At 44.0% G+C, this 20,436-nt stretch overlaps 1 protein-coding gene across 3 annotated transcripts in view; it reads left to right on the plus strand.

Annotated features, from left to right (window-relative positions):
* Positions 1–1,572: 1,572 nt before the first annotated feature.
* ANO4 (anoctamin 4) overlaps positions 1,573–20,436 on the plus strand; it is a 450,544-nt gene continuing 431,680 nt past the window's right edge. For all 3 annotated transcript variants that reach the window (XM_067697681.1, XM_067697682.1, XM_067697683.1), the window contains exons 1-2: positions 1,573–1,683; positions 14,109–14,192. In XM_067697681.1, coding sequence (XP_067553782.1) covers positions 1,662–1,683; positions 14,109–14,192 — 106 coding nt within the window. In that variant the 5' untranslated portion in view covers positions 1,573–1,661. The remainder of the gene's footprint in view (positions 1,684–14,108; positions 14,193–20,436) is intronic.

The following is a 20,436-nucleotide window of genomic DNA, read 5'->3' on the forward strand; positions in this document are numbered from 1 at the left end:
GGGAAAATGAAGGGTCACACAGGGCGTCTTGACTAAGGGTCACCTGCTGGTAGTTGGCTGACCCAGCAGGAATAAACTGTCAGATCACGCGATCTCACTACCCAGGGCGGCCTCGCCCTTCTCGCGGCCTGACTCCACCGACCACAAAGTGACATTTCATCCTAGAGCTTCGCCCATCGGTCCCCCGCTGCCGCCTCGCTGCCCTCCCAGAAGAGCCGGAGCGCGGGAAGGGAAGGGGAGGAGAGGGGAGGGGACGGGAGGGGAGGAAGGTTGCAAGTGCGAAAACCTGACACCTGGGATAGGCCGGCGAGCACCAAGGACAGTGGCGGTGGCGAGAGGGGCGCTCGGAAACCTTGCTAAAGAAACGCCCTGTTTTGCCTGAGCCAGATTTCTCTGCCCTCCCTGTGCTTCCACCAGGGTGGGCACAGCCCACACGCGGTTACATAGCCTTGACAGCATCGCCCCGCAATTCGTTGGGCACTGGAGTTTTCCAAGGCCGAGATACCCCGGTGACCAGGACAGTCAGCCCCGCGCCAGGAAGCCCCGAGGGCCCTCACCGTGTCTTCGCGACTCTGCACTTGGGACTTGCAAAGCCTCGGGTGCGCCTGAACCCGAGGGGGCGTTAGGCGGCCTCCCCCTTTCTCTTGTCCCCATCCCCATGGATACTACTGGCTTCTTGGATCTCTGTCTCGTTCCCCATTTTCCAGACCCTGATTCAAAACAAAGAACTCTCACAATAGGATGGGTAGGCTTCCAGCGGGGGCGAGCGAGGGGCTCGGACATTCAGTCATTTCGACAAATAATGTTTGAGTTCGTGCCCTGATCGAGGCGCAGGGCAGTCAGAGGGGAATAGGACACTGATCACAGCCTCGTGGGGAGAGAGACGCACGAATAAAGGTGACAGGATGCTGCTGCTGCTGGGACAGGTATGAACTGTTGGGGTCAGAACTCGGTACTTAGCGGTCAAGGACGTCATTAATAAAAGTCCTCAAGGCAAAACTGCCACTCGCCCCTGGGCTTTGGCCTCGGAGGCAAAGCCTCCTCGAGACTGCCGCCTGGGCTGGGAACCGCACCCTATAGTCACAGGCGGCCGGACCCAGCCCTCCATCCCCAGGCACGCTCTCCAGGGGAACTTCCCTAGCAAGGGAGCTGAAGGCTCGAGGTCCCGGAAACCGTGGCGCGCTCTGGACTTCCCGATCCCGCGTCTGCCCGCGTCACCCCTGTCGCCCCCACCCCGAGGGCCACCCGGCTTGGCGTGGACTCAGCCGGGGTCCCGCCCGCCGCCGGCTGGCTGGGGCCGCAGCCGCCTCGCGCTTCCGCCCGGCCCCTCCCACCGCCTGTTTCGCCCCTCCTCTCTCCGGGTCGCGCGTCCTCCGGCGCAGGTTCAATCCCCGCCGGGACCTGGAGCGCCGCGGCCCGTTTGCGCCCTTGCTCCCCGCGCCCTGGCAGCGAGACCCGGCCCCGGGTGTCTGCGCGCCGCCGGAACCTCTCCGGGGCGGCCGCGGCGGGCTGACTGGGCGTGCTCGGGAGCTGGGAGGCCGGGCGCCGCGGGAGCCGAGCGCGTGTCTTCGCGGGGCGGGACGCCCGCCGTCCAGGGGCGCCACGCGCAGGCGGCCGCTGTCGCCGACGCCCTGGCCAGCCTGGGCAGGACGCGGGCCAGGATGGCCTCCCTCACAACATACGGTAACGGCGGGCGGTCGCGGGCTCTCGGGGCTCCTGGGGCGGGCAGACCCGGGAGCCGTCTGATCACCCTGGGAAACTTCGGGGCTCGGCTCCCGGGAGGGTCTGGAAGGGAGGGAGCCCGGCTGCAGCGCGCGCTGGCCTGCGGCTGGGGGACCGATGCCCTGTGCAATTGGAGGATGCCCGGAACCTGGGAAGGGGGGGTTTGTAGAAAGAGTCGGTGGAGTAAAATCGCCTAAAATTTAGGTGTTTTCGAGCTTCGGCACTCCAGTAAAATTCCGTTCGCTTCAGACCACCGAGGGGAAGGTATACGTGTGTTGAGTCCTTTCCTAGCGGTGTGAGGCTTGGAGTTAGAACTGCGTTCAGTCCTTGCTTATCTTGTCCCTGACTGACCTTGGGCAAGTTATTTAAACTTTTCTGTTCTTGCATATCTCCATCTGTAAATTAGAGATGAGAACATCTCTCTGACAGATGCTATGGGGTTAAATTATATGCACCAAAATATGTTTTTAATACAAAAATAATCAGCTTGGAAATAAAAGTTGCATGGAAATAGAAGACATTCCTTTCCCCCCTTTTTTGTTAAAGAAATATATTTTTTAATCATTATTTTTAAGGCATTGTACAGTTCTGAAGGAAAATGAAATCACAGTGTGAAGGTTTCATACTCAGCTAGAAATCCCAGACACTTGGGAAGCCAACAAGCCTTTTTTTTATCAACATTTCTGCTTGCGTGGAAAAAAGCAATTCTCTTTAGTCCTTTATCAGAGATGCTGCCGAGACTGGGTTATAGGAGGCGGAAACTCAAGTAAGACCTCCCTCCCTTACCCTGGCTTGCAAGCAGTTGCTGTGATAACATCTAGTTTTGGCGTTTTAAACGCGGAGGTACTGAGCAATTGTTGGGGAATGTTCTGCGGGGACATCTCTGAGCCAGGGCTTGGTGGGAGGGAAATTGCTGCCCTTTGGCATGGAGGCTTCATTCTCCAGACCAGTGATGTCCCCTGCTCATTTCCCCAAGGTTAAAGGGGTCAGTCTCTATTTCTTGGGATTTAAACTGTGTAAAATGATCACTCAGGTGGCTCTGAGGGTTTGCAGTTGATGCTTGGGAACCTAACAAATTGTGAGCAGATTACAAATTGCATACTAGTGGCCTTTTTTTTTTTTTTTTTAACTCGGGGCATTTTCTGCTGGGATTTGGGTTGTTGCCCCTGCTGCACATTTAATACATAACGTTGTCATTCTTGGGTTACCATTTGGGGCTAATTCAACATCCTGACGGTTTTTTAGTCATATTCATTGGCAGAAACCTATTTTTACACCTTTTTCTATCAGGGGGATCTAACTTCTGGTTTTTACATGATGTTAGGTTTCACATGCCCTCCTGTGGATACCGTCAGTAAGAGGTTTACGTACTAATCAGTTCCATAAATTTCTAGACGCTTTAAAAGCTTAATTGGGCACCCAGGTGGAGAAAATGAAGTCAGAAGAAGTGAATTGTTTTGGAAAAGCAAGTATATTTCAGTAATTAAAGGAAAAAAGGTGGCAGATCATTTTTTTTGGCAACTAAGAATTAACATGGGTTTCTCTTTAGAACCTTAAAGGGAACTGAGACAGATTTAAGTAAATATCTCAATTAGAATTTGTGCTATTTTAAATCTATTTTGACACACTCTTCTCCCTCCCCCATCCCTAAAGTGGTGAATACACTTGGCCGCTAAATGCACATTAGTTTCTTGGTCTGTAGCGATGTGACCCAAGACACGACAAGGTAAATGAGTCCATCAGGGTTTTCATCCTGGTGAAAACAAAACCAAGCACATTCAATATATTCCTCATCCACTGGATGCTGAGATTATTTTCTGTTGAGAGTTTGGTCCAGCTCTGGAACCTGCATCTCTCTGAAAATCTAACTGCTTTAAAAAAAGTCCCCTTTCCATTCTGTTGGATTTGGGTTTAGGTATCATGATGGGGGATGATCTAGGTTTCTTGCCTGGGATTTAGAGGGTTCCATTTTTATATTCATTTGACTGATTTAATAAATGCCTCAGTCCTGTCTTTAGCACAGGGGCTGCCAAGAGAATGAACAGTTACAGTGTAGACCGTGTGTTTTAGGTTCCTAAGAAGAGAGAGAAATTTGGCTTATGTATGCATTTCATTAGCAGCAGCCTCCGGTTAAACCTCATTAGCTTCCCATCCAAATATGCATTTTTTGATCCTATGTTGGAACTTGTTTTTTCTGTATTTTGGCATGAACTTTTACTTTCGGGCAACCATCTAGACATGTATCCTCTGGAAATGTGGAATGAGATTAGGGTAATCGATAACTGTGATACGTCCTCTAATAAATATATGTTCAATGGATGATGCACTTTTAAAAAATTCTGGATTTTAAATGTCTCAGCCTTTCATACTCACTATTCATCTTTCTTTCCTTGTCCTTTACATGGTTTAGGTTCTTAAACGCTTTTAGCTCATTATGTAACCACGTGCATGAGACCAAGGAGGGTGACAAGAGAGAAGGGACCGGGACTTGATTCATTCTTGGCCGTGCAAAAGAAGGCACAGGGGGCTGTGTCCCAGGCTGCACCAGGAAGGGACTTGTGGTTGGACCTGCCGGCCTGGCATCGAGCTGTCAGCGTGGGGTCTGAGGAGCTTATGGGGCACAGTGGGGGCTCCTTCAGATAAGAAAGTCCTCTCTGAGGAAATATTTGAGGGAAGGACTAAATGAAGGAAAGGAACAAGCCATGTCATTATGAGGGGAAAGCGCATTCCTGGCAAAGGGAACAGTAAGTACAAAGGCCCTGGGACAGGAATGAGCTTGCCACGTTCAAGGCTAGCTGGAAGGTCAGTGTGGCGAGAGCAGAGAGAGCAAGTAGAAGACGAAGGAGATGCAGTCAGAGCCAGTTTTGTTGTTGTAACTATTGTCCCCTCATTTCCCTCCTGCCTCTTAAAAGGCTTCTTCTTTGTGGACTCCTTCATCTGTTTATGTTGGTGTTTGCCTGGGTTCTGTTCTTGGCTTTATAATCTCACTCTCAAACGTTTGGATGACATTGATTAGACATCTACTAAATGAGAGACAATGGCCCTGAGGGCAAAGTCAGTCCCTTAGCAGGAGGCCTGTAAACTGGGGTGACAAAGTTGTAAGCAGAAGTGTGGGCTATGCTGGGACACAAACAATAACAACAGCACTTTATGCGGATTAGCTCATTTAAATCTCGCAACCATCTTTTTTTTTTTAAATTTATTTTATTTATTTTTGGCTGCATTGGGTCTTCGTTGCTGTGCGTGGGCTTTCTCTAGTTGCGGCGAGCGGGGGCTACTCTTTGTTGTGGTGCACGGGCTTCTCATTGCCGTGGCTTCTCTTGTTGCAGAGCACGGGCTCTAGGCACGTGGGCTTCAGTAGTTGTGGCACACGGTCTCAGTAGTTGTGGCTTGCGGGCTCTAGAGCACAGGCTCAGTAGTTGTGGCACACGGGCTTAGTTGCTCCACGGCATGTAGGACTTCCTGGGCCAGGGCCCGAGCCCGTGTCCCCTGCACTGGCAGGCAGATTCTCAACCACTGCGCCACCAGGGAAGCCCCTCGCAACCATCTTTAAGAAACTAGTCCAGTGTTAGCCCTGTATTCACTTGAAGAGCTTGAGGCCCAGATAGGTTGAAGAATTTACTTAGTCTCAGCTAATGAGTGGGGCGCCTGAAGGTAGGCTGCAGAGTTTGGCTGAAGAGCCTGGGGCTAGGGGCAGTTAGGAAGAGGAGAAAATGTGCTCGTTCATGCAGACGTTCACCACGTTCGGGCAGCTGTGTGGGTAATCCCAGGGAGAAGGCATGGCTTGAGCAAAGGCTAAAGGGCAGTGGATGACCAGAAGTTCAGGACTTCTGACTGGAAGGGGGTATAGGAGGGGGGTGTAATGAGAGCCAAGCCTAACCATGCAACACAGAATGGAGCGAAGCTAAGAGATGAGAGCCTAGGACATAGCTTCCTCACCTGTCATTTTGTCTTTACTCAGGTGACTCCCGAATACACAGAAATCACCAACTCAGAACTTCTTTCTTGTATGTGCTGTGCTTGTCTACCCAGCTGTCTGCTAGACTTCTTTACCTGTATACTCCTCTGACATTGCAAACTCATTGTGTCCAAAACAGAATTCCTCTCCCATACCTGTGTCCTATAGAATCACTCCAGCTACTGAGCTCCAGCTACTGGACCATGGAGTACCAGAATAAATGAGATCTCACTCTTTCTCTCAGGATAGCACAGTCAGCTGGAGGAAATAGGCTCCTAAAGAGATTTATAATGCAGTGCTGCGGGAGAGGGGATGGGGGGAGCGAGGGATAGGTCAGGAAGAGTTACCTGGAGGAGACGATGTGAAAAGGCCAATTGGGAGAAGAAGGACATTCCAGGGAGGGGCAACAGCATGAACAAAGATGAAGGGGATAGATGGCAGGGGGCATAAGGCAGCTTCCGGCAGCATGGTGTTGGTGGAGCATGACATCCAAGACAGGAGACACTGGCCGGGCCAGCATGCTCTATGCAGTCACCTAGACTAGAATCCTGGAGTCATCTCTGAGTCCTCCCTTACCAGAATATACTAACAGTGACCTTGGGCAAACCAATTCACCTCCTGTGCCTCAATTTTCTTATCTGTAAAATGGGATCACTCTGAGGTTTAAATGCAACAGTACTTGTAAGAGCATATGAGAGACACATAGTGAGTACTCGATAAGCATAGCTATTACTGTCAACTGCCTCTCCCAGCCCGTATACTCTCAACTACCAAGTCCCATTGGTTCTTCTTCCTTAAAGTCTTTCTACTCTGGTTTCTCCTCTCCCTGCCCCCTCCTCTTATGCTGGTGGAGGCCACCGTCACTGCCAATTTTGACTGCGGCAGCTGTCTCTCTGACTCCCAGCTGTCTCTCTGCCTCTTTCCCCGCCTCTCTGATCCCAGTTGCAGATCTGATCCTGTTATTCCTCTGCTTAAAACTCTCCAAGGGCTCCCCTCTGCTTACAGGTCAAAGTCTAACCTCCCTAGGTTGGCAAACAAGGCCCTTCAGAAGCTGACCATCCTTCTTTCCTGCTGCCCTCGGCCCCAGCATCCTACCTTTTAGGGAGGGAGGTGGCTGGGGGTGGCTGATTGCACCTGGTTTTCTCAGGTGTCTGAACCTTGGCCCATGCTCTGAAAAACAGCCCCTTCCTCCTTTATGAGGCTCGCTCCCCCTCTCCTTTGACCTCCCCATCCTACTGGGCTCCTCTCTTGGAACCTTTCAGGGTACTCCTCTCCCCAACAGCTTTTCATGTTGTACTGTAATGAGGACTCCTCTCTGGGGGTTGTAAAATCCCAAAGGCCAAGGACTACATCTTTATCCTTACATTCCTTGTGCTTAGCCCAGCACCTGGCATATACTGGGTGAGCAATCCTTGGCTGTCTGATCGACTGAAGGACTGAATGGACTCTCGCAAGGGGTAGTACACCTATGCTAACGGGCTGGAAGTCATGCTTTAGCTGCAAAATAGATCCAAGGAGCTGTTTGAGGACTTCTCTTGTTTTTGCCCTCTACCACCTGGCATGCTTGTCATTATGCAATCCAGACACTCATGGTCAACATTGATTTAGGATCCTTTTTGATTAAGAAGCTGCAGCAAAGTCTACACAGATTAGTTTTTGACCTTCAGCCCTTCACACTTTAAAAGTTTCTTTCTGGGGCAAAATTAAAATTTTATTTTGATCCTGTGAAGGAGCACTTTAATCTTTTCCTTTAAAACATGATGTTCTTTGTAATAGGCGTGTGGATTTTTCTATTAGGACTTAGTCCTAGGCAAACAGTCCGTAGCTACCAAGGAAGTTTCTAGAACAATTCAACATATGTTTTGTGAGTGCTTACTATGTGTCAGGTACTGTTGTGGGTTCTGGAAGTAAAAACAAAATTAAAAACTGTTCTCATGAATCTTACATTGTAACGAAGAGGCATGGATCTTTACCTTTCGGAAAAAATGAAAAAGAATGTGGGATTTTCAACACTGAACCAAATAGGTACAAGGAGGAAAGAAAGGAAAGGAAAGGCTTTTCTCTAATTAGGGTTCCTGCAAGGTCTTTTGGCCACTGTGCCTGCAAGGGTGGAATCAAAGGGAAGCTGAGATAATGAGTATCAGGCCCAGTGTTTAAAATGCAGGAATGGTGACTATAGTATTTGAAAGCTTACTGGAGTCTTTGGCAAACATTTATTGTGCTTTTTATGCATTAGGCAGAGCTAGGCACTGTGGACAGAAGGTGAATAAGGAATGGCCCTGCCCTCCAGGGGTTTGGGTCTAGCTCAGGTCCAGTGGGAGACTCAGAGGAGGGAACAACTCCTAGTATTATCACAGCTGGTCCCTGCCCTGCTTGTCTCCTAATGCTGCTGCAGAGTTACATGAAAGAGCAAAGGTGAAAATGTTATGAAAACCTAGAAAGTCCTAGAGCAATGTAGTACACAGCACTGTGGTGTGTTTATTGTCATTACTGTAGGGAAAGCTCTGTGGAGTGACGCACACTCTCTACACTTTGATTAATTCATCAACACCTTAGGGGAGACCTTCGAAGCCACCAGTTCCTACCTGGTGCCAGCCTGCATCTACTGTGTGTGCTAGGCACTCAGTGTTTTTTAAATGAATGAATTTCAGTCACAATGTAAAGGAGGAATTTGAGGCCCAGGGAGCTTAGGTGTTGAGATACAGGCTACACAGCTAGGAGGAAAGGGTTGGACTTGAATATTAACTTTTCTGTAAGCCTATAAAATACACAGCAGACACAGAATAAATCACACCAATATTTCTGAGGGACATACATATGCGCGCGCACACACACACACACACACACACACACATACATCCCACACTATTTTGTTTTCTTACCAGTGGATTCTCTAGAGCCTTTTATAAACAATTTTAAGTGATTTACAAAAAGACAAAAAAAAACCCCAACCAGATGCGGTAAACAGTTGTAGCTCACTCTGCACAATAAATATGTATTTGGTAAAGTAAATGGTATTTCCAGTACACTTGTGTAGGGTAGTAATTAAAGGAATCATACGGTGAATTTTTTGGTAAAGTCAATGCATCATTTGTCTGTTTGGTAATTCTTGAGTTTCATCTGTCCATATGTATAAGCAGACTTCTAATATGTTTTTAAGGGTTTAATGAAAACATTTTCTTTTCCTTTTTAAATTTGTCCTTCCTTTCTTGCCAGTGAGATGTTTTCCCAGGCTTTGTGGATTGTGGATTCCAGGGGAGGATTTTACCAGGACCTGGAGATCCTAGACCAGTAGCATTGCCACCACCTGGGAGTCTATTAGAAATGCAGTTGTCAGTTATATATCAATAAAATGGAAAAAAATGCAGAATTCCAGGCCCACCCCAGAGATAGTAAATCAAGCTCTTCACTTTAACAAGATACCCAAGTTTTTGCAGTCTCAAATTTTCCGTATTTTTCCAAACATTTCTTGCTCAACCAATCAGTTATTGTGTTAAAATCTCCCCCTCTGATGATGGATTTGTCAGTTTCTCCTTGTAGCTCTATTAATTTTTGCTTCATATATTTTGAGGTTATTTTATCTCAAATAACTCAGATGTAACATTTTTTAATATCTTCCTGAAGAATCAGACCTGAACCTTTTATCATTATTTATTGACTGTCTTTATCCTTAATAATTGCTTTTTGTCTTAAAGCCTTTTTCATCTAAAACTAACATAGCTACTCTAGCTTTATTTTGATTAATGCTTGCTATATGTTTTTATATCTTTTACTTTCAACATTTCTGTGTCCTTATGTTTTAAGTGTTTCTCTTATAAATAGCATTTAGTTGATTTTCTTTTTGCTTTCTAAATCCATCTCACAATCTCTTAAATAACAAATTTAGACCATTTACATGTATTGTTACTACTAGTGTAATCGAACTTAATTCTACCATTTTACTTCAGATTTTCTCTTTGTCTTGTTTTTTTCCTATGCTTTCTCATTTATTTCTCTTATCTAAGTAGAATTTTTTTGTTAAATTTCTTCTCCTGTTCTTCCCCACCATCTGTCTCCCACCCCCTTCAGCACAGCAAACTGGTTTGGAAATATAGTTTATTTCTGTTATTTTAATAATTACCCTTCTACTTATGGTTAAATCTTACCTAACAAATTCTACACATATTCATTACATTTTGTTTCACTGACTCTAAATTTAATATGTTAACCTCTCCCCTGAATAATACTTTGATTTTGAGCACCCAGCTCATGGCTTTGTATACTATGATTATTTTGCATTTTAGTTATATTTCTTTAAAAAAATTTCCCAAATTAGATATTATAATTATCATTTTATATTGACAATTTTTGTTTAGTTTTGCCTACATATCTACCAGAATTCTGCATTCGGTGGGAAAATGAAAATAGGCATGGTACCTGCTTTTTTTGCTGTGGTTAAGATGAAAGATAGGTTGAATGTTGAGATGGGCCTGATTATTTGGTTATAAGACCATACTGTTTATAAGTATACCCAAAATAATTTGAGACAAAGAAAATTGGGTTAATTTTGTCACATGTTTCTGTTTAAGTGGGCCTCTGAAAACAGAATCCCCGAGATGATGTCTATCTCATTCCCTGCAGAACCTCATCAAATAAATGACTGTCAAAGATGTAGCACCAGATACAACAGGAATCCACCTAACACAGCTTATGATGTTAATCTGTCCTCCTCTGTCTTTGCCTTTGTTCTCAAATATTGGTCTAGTGTAAGACAAACCTAGGTTTTAATTCCAGCTTTGTGACATCCCTGAAGTGTGACTCTGGGCAAGTTCCCTGATTTTGTGAGCCTCTAGTTCCTCATCTGGATAGTGGGATAATCACACCTACCTTAAAAGAGTTGTTTTGGAGCACAAATGAAATAATGATGTAAATGAAATAATGAATATTTAGCACAGTGCCTGGCAAGGAGTAAGTACTCAATGACTATTGTATGAATCCACCACCATCTCATTGTTTTAGACATTTTTTGCAGAATTTGCATTCCTAATTTGTCCTACTGTGATTTCTGCCCCCTTTGCTTCTTTAAAAAAGCTATTGTACATACAGACAGGTGGGCAAGACAAATTTATAATTTAACAAATAGTTATAAAATGAATACTGTGTTACCACCACCTAGGTCAAGGATAGAACATTCCCAGCACCATAGAACCTACCCCCACTCCCTGTACTTCTTCACAATTTCAAACCGCTTTCTTCCTCGCCAGATGTAATCACCATGCTGACTTTTGTGCTAATTATTTTGTTACTTTTCTTTACTGTTTTACCATTTATATATGCATCTATAAACAATACAATTTAGTTTTGTTGTTGAAATTTTCATAAATATAATCATATATCATTTGGGTGTTGCTTCTTTCATTAAACATTATGTTTATGAGATCCATTGATAGTATTTTGTGTAGCTTTGCTTCATTCTTTTCCTTTGCTATATGGTATTCCATTTTATGGGTATCTTCTTTTTAAGTATAAAATAAAAATAATAGCTAACACTAATTGGACACTTTCTATGTACTACTTTATAAAGTAAATGCCTTTATTATCTACATTGTACATACAAGGAAACAGAGACCCGTAGAGATAAAGTATTGTGCCCAAGGGTTGGAACCAGGATACTGACTCCAGAACCCACAAAGTTTATTAACCTCATTCATAGTCTCAAGTTCTTCCACTAGGTACCTGATTTTGTTTTTTTAACTACAGTTGGTTCCTAGAGGATTAAATGGATAGTCAAGCCCTCCCACAAAAATCTAACATTTTTGTTTTAATTCTTATATAGGAAAACACCTTTCTTTACAGAGTCACAAACCTGTACCAAAACTGCCACAGGTTTTTGTACTTCTGCTCTTTGAGTCTTTTCAAAATATTGCCACCCAAACTATGCCCTAGTTTTACCATTCAGATTCAAGTCAAATTTCAGTAGTTTTTCCTGTTCAAATGTACGCACAGCCTCTTCCCAAGCATTCATTCCTAACTCAAGCATTCTGCTTCTTTATTGATTACTGATTTCTCAATGTGCTTTTCTTCTTCATTCCTTTTCTCTCCATTCAGAAGCATTTCTGTGGCTATTGAATCTCTCCCTTCACCCTCCTCCCCCCTTTGATGCCATTGACATTGTCCCTGGGAGGTCTCCTCCCTTCCAAAATCTTTTAAGGACAGATCATTAGTGAAGGGTTTAAAAAAAAATTAGGAATGACAAGTTTAGAGTAGTTTGATATGTTTTAGGTCTGGGTTTTGTTGATTCAGCTGATTCCACAAATATATATGGAATGACTTGCTAACATTTTGTGTAGCTGACTTATTTTTATTAGCCATGCCTCATCCCCTTCCACCTCCCAATCCCTAGCCCAGAAAAAGTGAGATAAGCATTATTGTCACCATTTTCAGATGGAAAGACCAATACTAAAGGAAGGCAACAGCTTGACCGAGTTCAAGGAGTTCATGTGCAGCAAAGCTGGGCTTCAAACCCTAGGTGTGCTGACTCTCAGCCCTGTGCTCCTTCTTTTTGATCACGGCAACCTCCACTGAAGTTATAACTAATAGGAAGGGGAAATGGTCCTTTGTTATCCTTTCTTTAATTTCATGCATTCCTTTGTTCTTTCAACCAACGAACATATATTGAGGATTCACCTTATGCCAGGCAAAACACTAAGCTCTGGAGATAACAAACTGAAAAACGTGTGGACCTGCCCTTGACAAGCACATGGTTTGGGATACCCATAAAACGAGTGCAATCTCGCATGCACAGTGCTGTTGGAGGTGTGTCTGCTGTTCCCGGAAGCCCCCTAGAGAGGGGGGATGGTCTGGGAATATTTCTTAGAGGAGAATTGGGCCACGTGCACTTGCTCGAATTAATTTTCCCCACAATAAAAATAGTCTTAAAATATTTTGTTACCTCCCTGTTTGTGGACCTACAGTGGCCTTGATGTGGCCTCTGAAGGGCTCCCACTACTTCCCCGCCCTCTGGCTCACTACCTGCGTTTGTCAATACTTTCTAGCTGCTTTCAAACCACAAGCATATCCGGACACCCCGGCGGATGACTCCCATTTCCTGCCCTCTCTGTCCAGGTACCTGCTGTTCTTTCCTCCTAGAATGTTCATCTGCAAAGCCATCTTCTCTAAAAATCTGCATTGCTCTCTCAATAAAATATGACTCAGTACGTTTCTAGAAACCCTTTCTCTTTGACTACGTTTGACATTCTTGATTATTTCTTTCCCTCGGACTTCTAATTTTCATCATTATAGATCAGAGTTTCAAAGTTTTCCTGGTATCCCATAACATGTAATATTCAAATATTTCCTTCAGGTCAGTTTCACAGCCATTCTTATAGTAACTCTGTGTAAACTGTAGCGTTTTATATTAAACAATATGTATTTATTTTGATATTTTAAATCACGTATGCCCTGCCTTCTTCATAAACAATTTGAAGCAGTTCTGATCTCGATTTGAGCTCTGTTCTGCCACATGCTGTCGTGTGACCTCGGGCAAGGTGCTCGGCTGCCTGGAGCCTCAGCTTTTCCACCAGAGACGTGGGGTGACGCGTGCCCTATTTCACGCCGTGCATGAGACGATGTGGCTGAAAATGCTAGGGTGCCGTGTGAATGGGAGGTTTTGGTGTCTTTGCCCCTCTGTTGGGAACATGGTCTGCTCACGGTAGTGAGGACTGCAGTTCAGCTGGCTGCTGAACAGAAAAGCCTTGCCGGGAATTGCCCCCACTTCTCTGTCTCCACGGCTGCTCCTCCCATGGTTTGGCCACCACCATCTCTCATCAGGATGACCGCAGTGGCCTCATAAAGGAGTCTTTCTGCCTCTCCTTTCATCCTCCTCCTGACTGTTCTCCTTGCTGCCTCAAAGTGATCTTTCTGAAATGAAAATGGGATCCTGATCTCTTGGCAACATCCAAACTTGTTCACGTGGTTTATAAGACCCCTCGTAGTCCAGCGGCTGTGCACCTCTCTTGTACTGTGTTCAGCTGCTAACTCGTGAAGCAGAGGCTTCCGAGTCTCCAGACAAGATGATAGCACTCTGCCTGGATCCTTCCCCTCAATTCACCCCCCTTTTGCCTAGTTCACTTCCCCCAGGAAGCCTTACCTGATACCCTCTAGTCTGGGTCAGGTGTTTTCTCACCTTCCCCTGTAACCCTCCCCCAGCACCCTCCCCCCATTATAATAAAGTGACACCAAACTGAAATTGCCTGTGTGACAGTCTGGGTTGTTTGTTGAAATGTTTCAATGCACCTAGCATTCCCTAAATGTCAATGAATGAACCAATGAATAAGTATGAGATACTCAGACACAGACAGCTGGTTTATTTACCAGCAGTCATATACTTTGTGGTCATGGTGTTTACCAGGATGTAATTAACCTTCTCCTCTTTTGTTTTCTTAAACAGACAAAGATATAAGCAGTGGGAGTTATAACCTTTCCTCCGCAACGACGGGCAGCTACTACAGTTGTGTCAGCCAGATCACCATAGGTGAGCAACTGTGCCAGTTTTTAATGAAACCTATTGTTGCCTATAAAGGTTGGGGGTGCAGGGCTATGGAAGGAGTGAGTAGAAAGGGTAAGCGCATCAAATTTATTTTCAGAGTCAGGGTAAATACTTGTGGACTCACCTTGTTGGGGTGCCCTCTTGTGGATCCTTATTGCTTTTGCGTAGAGATGAATGGAGGAAATGTGATCCAGAGAGATTAAAAAAACAAAACAAAACACAGGTTTCCCAATTTTTCTTCATTTGCTTTCTCTTTCATTTGTGTATCACCTATATTATTATGTACTTAATATTAAAACTGACTCTTTAAGATTTATTTTCATTTATTTTAAAAGAATTTATATCACAACTGCAAATAGAAAATGTACATTTCCCATAAGTATAAGTTAATGCATACATGCATAAAATAACAAATCAGTGTTCCTGAATGCTAGCTATGCTTTGGGGGAGTCTGTGTATGCCAGCTGTCCTGTCCCCTGACTTCACAGAAATAAAATTCCATGTCATAGCCCATGGCCTTCTCAGAAACTTGAAGTCTGCAGTTTGGGGTGTGTGGTTCTCTATCCCTTCCCCCCTGGATGAGGAACCCCCCTATGGAGACGGTAGGATCCTGGCAGAATATACTGTGTTCACCTAGCACTCTCCCAGCCGCCTTCCTGCTCACCTTTAAACATGTTTTGTTTTGGTCGAAAAGGGAAGAGTGACCATGATTATTTTTCTGTCTGCCGAATCTTTCCTCTCCTTTTCGCTTCCTTTCAAACTTTTCTTGATTTAAGAATCTTGGCTATGACTTAGAAACCAAAGAATAATGGTGATGCTTGCAGCTAACATTTATTTTGCACTTATCATTTGTCAGCTGCTCTTGGCCCTCGACATACATCATTTTACTTAATTGGGACTCTATGAGGAAGGTACTGTCATTTCCCCATCTTACAGATGAGGAAACTTGCTGTTTGCCTCACAGCCAGAAATGGATGTGCCTAGGATGCCAATCCAGGAATGACACAAGCTCATGCTTTGAAACACAGTGTCATGGTTTCTCAGACTCCAGCAATGTGAACCCCTGTAAAAAGAAGTAATAATTATGAGCCTCTAAAATGGATTTAAATTATTTTTATTATAAGGATACCTAAGTATGTTCCAACATAAAATGTAACTAACTATAGACACCTTATTTTCCAAATAGCCATAAAAATCAAATCAAATTTGTAAATGAAATTTAAAACACTGAGAAGAGAAACAACCACAAATTCACCACATTAATTTAAGGTGATGGGCTTTGTTATTCTGCTGAAATGCAGTCACTGCTTGTAATGCAACGCGGTCCTGGCTGCAGCAGTGAAGGTTCTTTGCACTGAGCTCAGTATTTACAGTATTTATGGTAACTCTGCTGTGCCACCACCTCTCTCTGTTCAACCCACTCTGAAATCTCTGTTAATGCTCCCTCAGGTGAGATTATTGGATCTTTGTTTGTTTGCACCTTTGTTTGCACCTTGACATTCCCCTCTCTCTCCTCTTCTCATTAAGTGTATCAACTGGGGGCAACTTGATGGAAACACAAAAGCAAACTCAGGCACTAAAATTAAGTGGCAAAATTTGGTCCATGGTATGCACATATTCATTTTTAAATGATTAAATTGACTTTTAAATGAAAAATGAAAACAACTTAAAAATCCCTGTGGAGAGTTCATGGACCCTGGTTTGAAAACACTAAATAACCTAAAATGACATTCCTAAAGACATTAGTTAAGTAGTGGGAGGTCGTTTAGAGTTCAGAGAAGGAGGGTGACAGGATGAATGCATGTATGAAAGGTTATTTGGGTGGTGAACAGGATGGATTTCATGTGCAAGAATCTGGTGTTATGACAGAGTAAGTGGCTCTGACTGTGGTCTTGACATGAGACAGTAATGAACGTGGGAAGTGGGATAGAGAGGCAGGTCTGGAGGGAGAGGCATGGAAGAGTCAGGAGGACTAGTCATTGCCTGGATGTGCCTCAGATAGTGTGCCCTGAGACTTTGAGTCAGGTTGACAGGGAGTCTGAGCTGTTCATTGAAATACAGAGGTCAGGAAGAGGACTGCATGGCTCTAGGGTCCCAGTGTGTTGGGTTTGAGGTCCCAGTGAGACCCCCCACCTCAGAATGGCCCACAGGAAGTTGGAAATGTGGAGAGAATGGGCAGGAGATGAAGATATTGGCATTCTCTTCACAGAGAGTTCAGTTGAATCTCTGGAAGAGGATGAAATTATAAGAGTGGGCATCAGTATATTGAGTGTGTAGAGGGTCAAAGACCAATCTTTGGGGGAAGCACAATTAGGATAGAAATAACGGCAGTGGTAGGAAAACCTAGCAAGTACATTTCTTGAAATGCCCAGAGAATTTCTAGAAGGGGAGACTGAGGAGGGTTAAAGTTAAAAGGCTGCCCTGGTGACATCCCATGTCAGTGGATGGTGGGAGGGGAGCCAGCTTACAAGGCTCTGAATAAGGAGTGATGAGCTGTGAGTAGAGACCTCTATTAAGACACTTGTCAGTGAAAGTGGAGGGGTAAACAGTGAGGACCATATGGGAGCTTTCTGTGCCAGGTGCTGTTCTAGTTGTTTTTCCTGTATTTACTCATTTAAGATGAGTAAATGCCACCAGAAAACTACCAGAGCTAATCAATGAATTTGGTAAAGTAGCAGGATACAAAATTAATGCACAGAAATCTCTTGCGTTCCTATACACTGATGATGAAAAATCTGAAAGAGGAATTAAGGAAGCACTCCCATTTACCACTGCAACAAAAAGAATAAAATACCTAGGAATAAAACTACCTAAGGAGACAAAGTATGCAGAAAACTCTAAGACACTGATGAAAGAAATTAAAGATGATACAAACAGATGGAGAGATATACCATGTTCTTGGACTGGAAGAATGAACATTGTGAAAATGACTCTACTACCCAAAGCAATCTACAGATTCAATGCAATCCCTATCAAACTACCAATGGCATTTTTCACAGAACTAGAACAAAAAATTTCACAATTTTTATGGAAACACAAAAGACCCCGAATAGCCAAAGCAATCTTGAGAAAGAAAAACGGAGCTGGAGGAAGGAGGCTCCCGGACTTCGGAGTATACTACAAAGCTACAGTAATCAAGACAGTATGGTACTGGCACAAAAACAGAAATATAGATCAATGGGACAGGATAGAAAGCCCAGAGACAAACCCACGCACATATGGTCAACTCTATGACAAAGGAGGCAAGAATATACAATGGAGAAAAGACAGCCTCTTCAATAAGTGGTGCTGGGAAAACTGGACAGCTACATGTAAAAGAATGAAATTAGAACACTTCCTAACACCATACACAAAAATAAACTCAAAATGGATTAAAGACCTAAATGAAAGGTGAGACACTATAGAACTCTTAGAGGAAAACATAGGCAGAACACTCTATGACATAAATCACAGCAAGATCCTTTTTGACCCACCTCCTAGAGAAATGGAAATAAAAACAAAAATAAACAAATGGGACCTAATGAAACTTAAAAGCTTTTCCACAGCAAAGGAAACCATAAACAAGATGAAAAGACGACCCTCAGAATGGGAGAAAATATTTGCCAGTGAAGCAACTGACAAAGGATTAACCTCAAAAATTTACAAGCAGCTCATGCAGCTCAACATCAAAAAGCAAACAACCCAATCCAAAAATGAGCAGAAGACCTAAATAGACATTTCTCCAAAGAAGATGTATAGATTGCCAACAAACACATGAAAGAATGCTCAACATCACTAATCATTAGAAAAATGCAAATCAAAACTACAGTCAAAATGGCCATCATCAAAAAATCTAGAAACAATAAATGCTGGAGAGGGTGTGGAGAAAAGGGAACCCTCTTGCACTGTTGGTGGGGATGTAAATTGATACAGCCACTATGGAGAAGAGTATGGAGGTTCCTTAAAAAACTAAAACTAGAACTACCATATGACCCAGGAATCCCACTACTGGGCATATACCCTGAGAAAACCGTAATTCAAAAGGAGTCATGTACCACAATGCTCACTGCAGCACTATTTACGATAGCCAGGACATGGAAGCAACCTAAGTGTCCATCGACAGAGGAATGGATAAAGAAGATGTGGCACATATATACAATGGAATATTACTCAGTCATAAAAATAAACGAAATTGAGTTATTTATAGTGAGGTGGATGGACCTAGAGTCTGTCATACAAAGTGAAGTAAGTTAGAAAGAGAAAAACAAATTCTGTATGGAAATCTAAAAAAAAAAAAAAAAGTGGTTCTGAAGAACCTAGGGGCAGGATAGGAATAAAGACGCAGTTGTAGAGAATGGACTTGAGGACACGGGGAGGGGGAAGGGTAAGCTGAGACGAAGTGAGAGAGTAGCATGGACATATATACAATGTAAAATAGATAGCTAGTGGGAAGCAGCCGCATAGCACAGGGAGATCAGCTCAGTGCATTGTGACCACGTAGAGGGGTGGGATAGGGAGGGTGGGAGAGAGGGAGACGCAAGAGGGAGGAGATATGGGGATGTATATATATGTAGAGCTGATTCACTTTTTTATAAAGCAGAAACTAACACACCATTGTAAAGCAATTATACTCCAATAAAGATGTTAAAAAACAAACAAACAAGAAACCAGGAAAAGGCAGACAACAAATTTCCCCCTGGAGACTTCAGAGAGAGCACGGCCCTGCTGAAATCTTGATTTCAGACTTCCAGCCTCCAAAACCGTGAGAGGAGAAATTTCTGTTTTTTTTTTAAGCCACCCAGTTTGTGATCCTTTGTTACAGCAGCCCTAGGAAACTCATATAACAGGTTCTTACTGACCTATGAAGTCACCTCTGAAGGGGCAGTGGGTATGTCACACCGTTTTCTCAGAAGGTGATGGGACAGCTGATAGGCCCTTGAATGTTGCTTCTGTTTCAACAAACTCAAACTGGCTGAAACCATAAGGAAGGTTATTATTTCATGTAATAGGAAGGCCTGTTGGGAGGACAGGTTGAGTAGGCTGCTGATGATGTTGTGAAAGACCTCCTCCCCTTTGCCTTCCTGGGAAAATCTATCTTTTTGATGGCAGCCCCAAGGCTGCCGTGGTTCCAGGAATTTCACTCAGGCACAACGGTGATCAGAGAGAAAGGAGCTTTGGTGCCTCCCTCAGGTGTTCACTTGAGGAGCTGAAACTTTCCCCTGAAGCACCACAGAGACTTCTGTCTCATTGCATGGGATTTGGTCACATGACCACCCTTCAGCAAATCACTGACAAGGGAGGTAAGATGGTGTTCTTTACACCCATCATGGCCCATGTGGAGGTCAGGGAGTGTGAGGTTTGTCTGCCCTGAGTCACAAGCTGCGTGGGAGTGGGATGAATTCCCAAACAAAATGTGACTCTGTTGGGAGGAAGGGGTGTGGGTGGAGGATGGATTCAGCACAGTCATCAGGCAGTGTCCACAGCCCACAGTCTGTCCAGTACTAAGCACTTAAAAAATATTTATAGTAAAAGCAGCAAATAATTAACAACTTTATACTCAAAGTACTGGAGGGAGGACATCTCTGAGTCATCTAGCAATTCTTTTTTAAAAGCTCTTTTTGTTTTCTTTCATCTCCTGTACTTCCGTCCTTCTCTTACAGGATAGTCATCTCACACAGAAGTGTCTCATTTGTGAGGGAATTCCATTTAAGAGAACAGCACACTTCTAGACTTCCTGTTAATGTAGTTCCTTATAGGAACCTATGTCCTGACCGAAGAATTGCCAAAAGAATTGTCAAAAAATCCAATCAACAGAAAAAGTGACACCTTCTGAAATTTTTCTACCTATCCATGAGACCCTTGGAAAACTCCTTATTTTCTTCTTTTTTTTTTTTTTTTTTTTTTTTTTTTTCCTGGCCGCACGGCATGGCATGTGGGATCTTAGTTCCCCGACCAGGGATGGAACCCGCGCCTTCCCCGACCAGGGACCGAACCCGCGCCCCCTGCATTGGAAGCGTGGAGTCTCAACCACTGGACCACCAGGGAAGTCCTGAAAACTCCTTATTTTCTGATAGTAAACTCCTATTTTTTCATGTATGAAAGATTTAAGAACTTTAAAGTTGATTAACATCATTTTTTTTCTCAAGACAGCCTATAATTTTGAGTGTTCCTTACATGTCTCTGTTTAGGATTGGGGGCTAGTGGGTGATAGTGTTGGCATGCAACTCAGAGAAAGCTGAGACCCCTGCTT

This window comes from Pseudorca crassidens, chromosome 11 (assembly GCF_039906515.1).
Source record: "Pseudorca crassidens isolate mPseCra1 chromosome 11, mPseCra1.hap1, whole genome shotgun sequence".
Lineage (NCBI taxonomy): Eukaryota > Metazoa > Chordata > Mammalia > Artiodactyla > Delphinidae > Pseudorca > Pseudorca crassidens.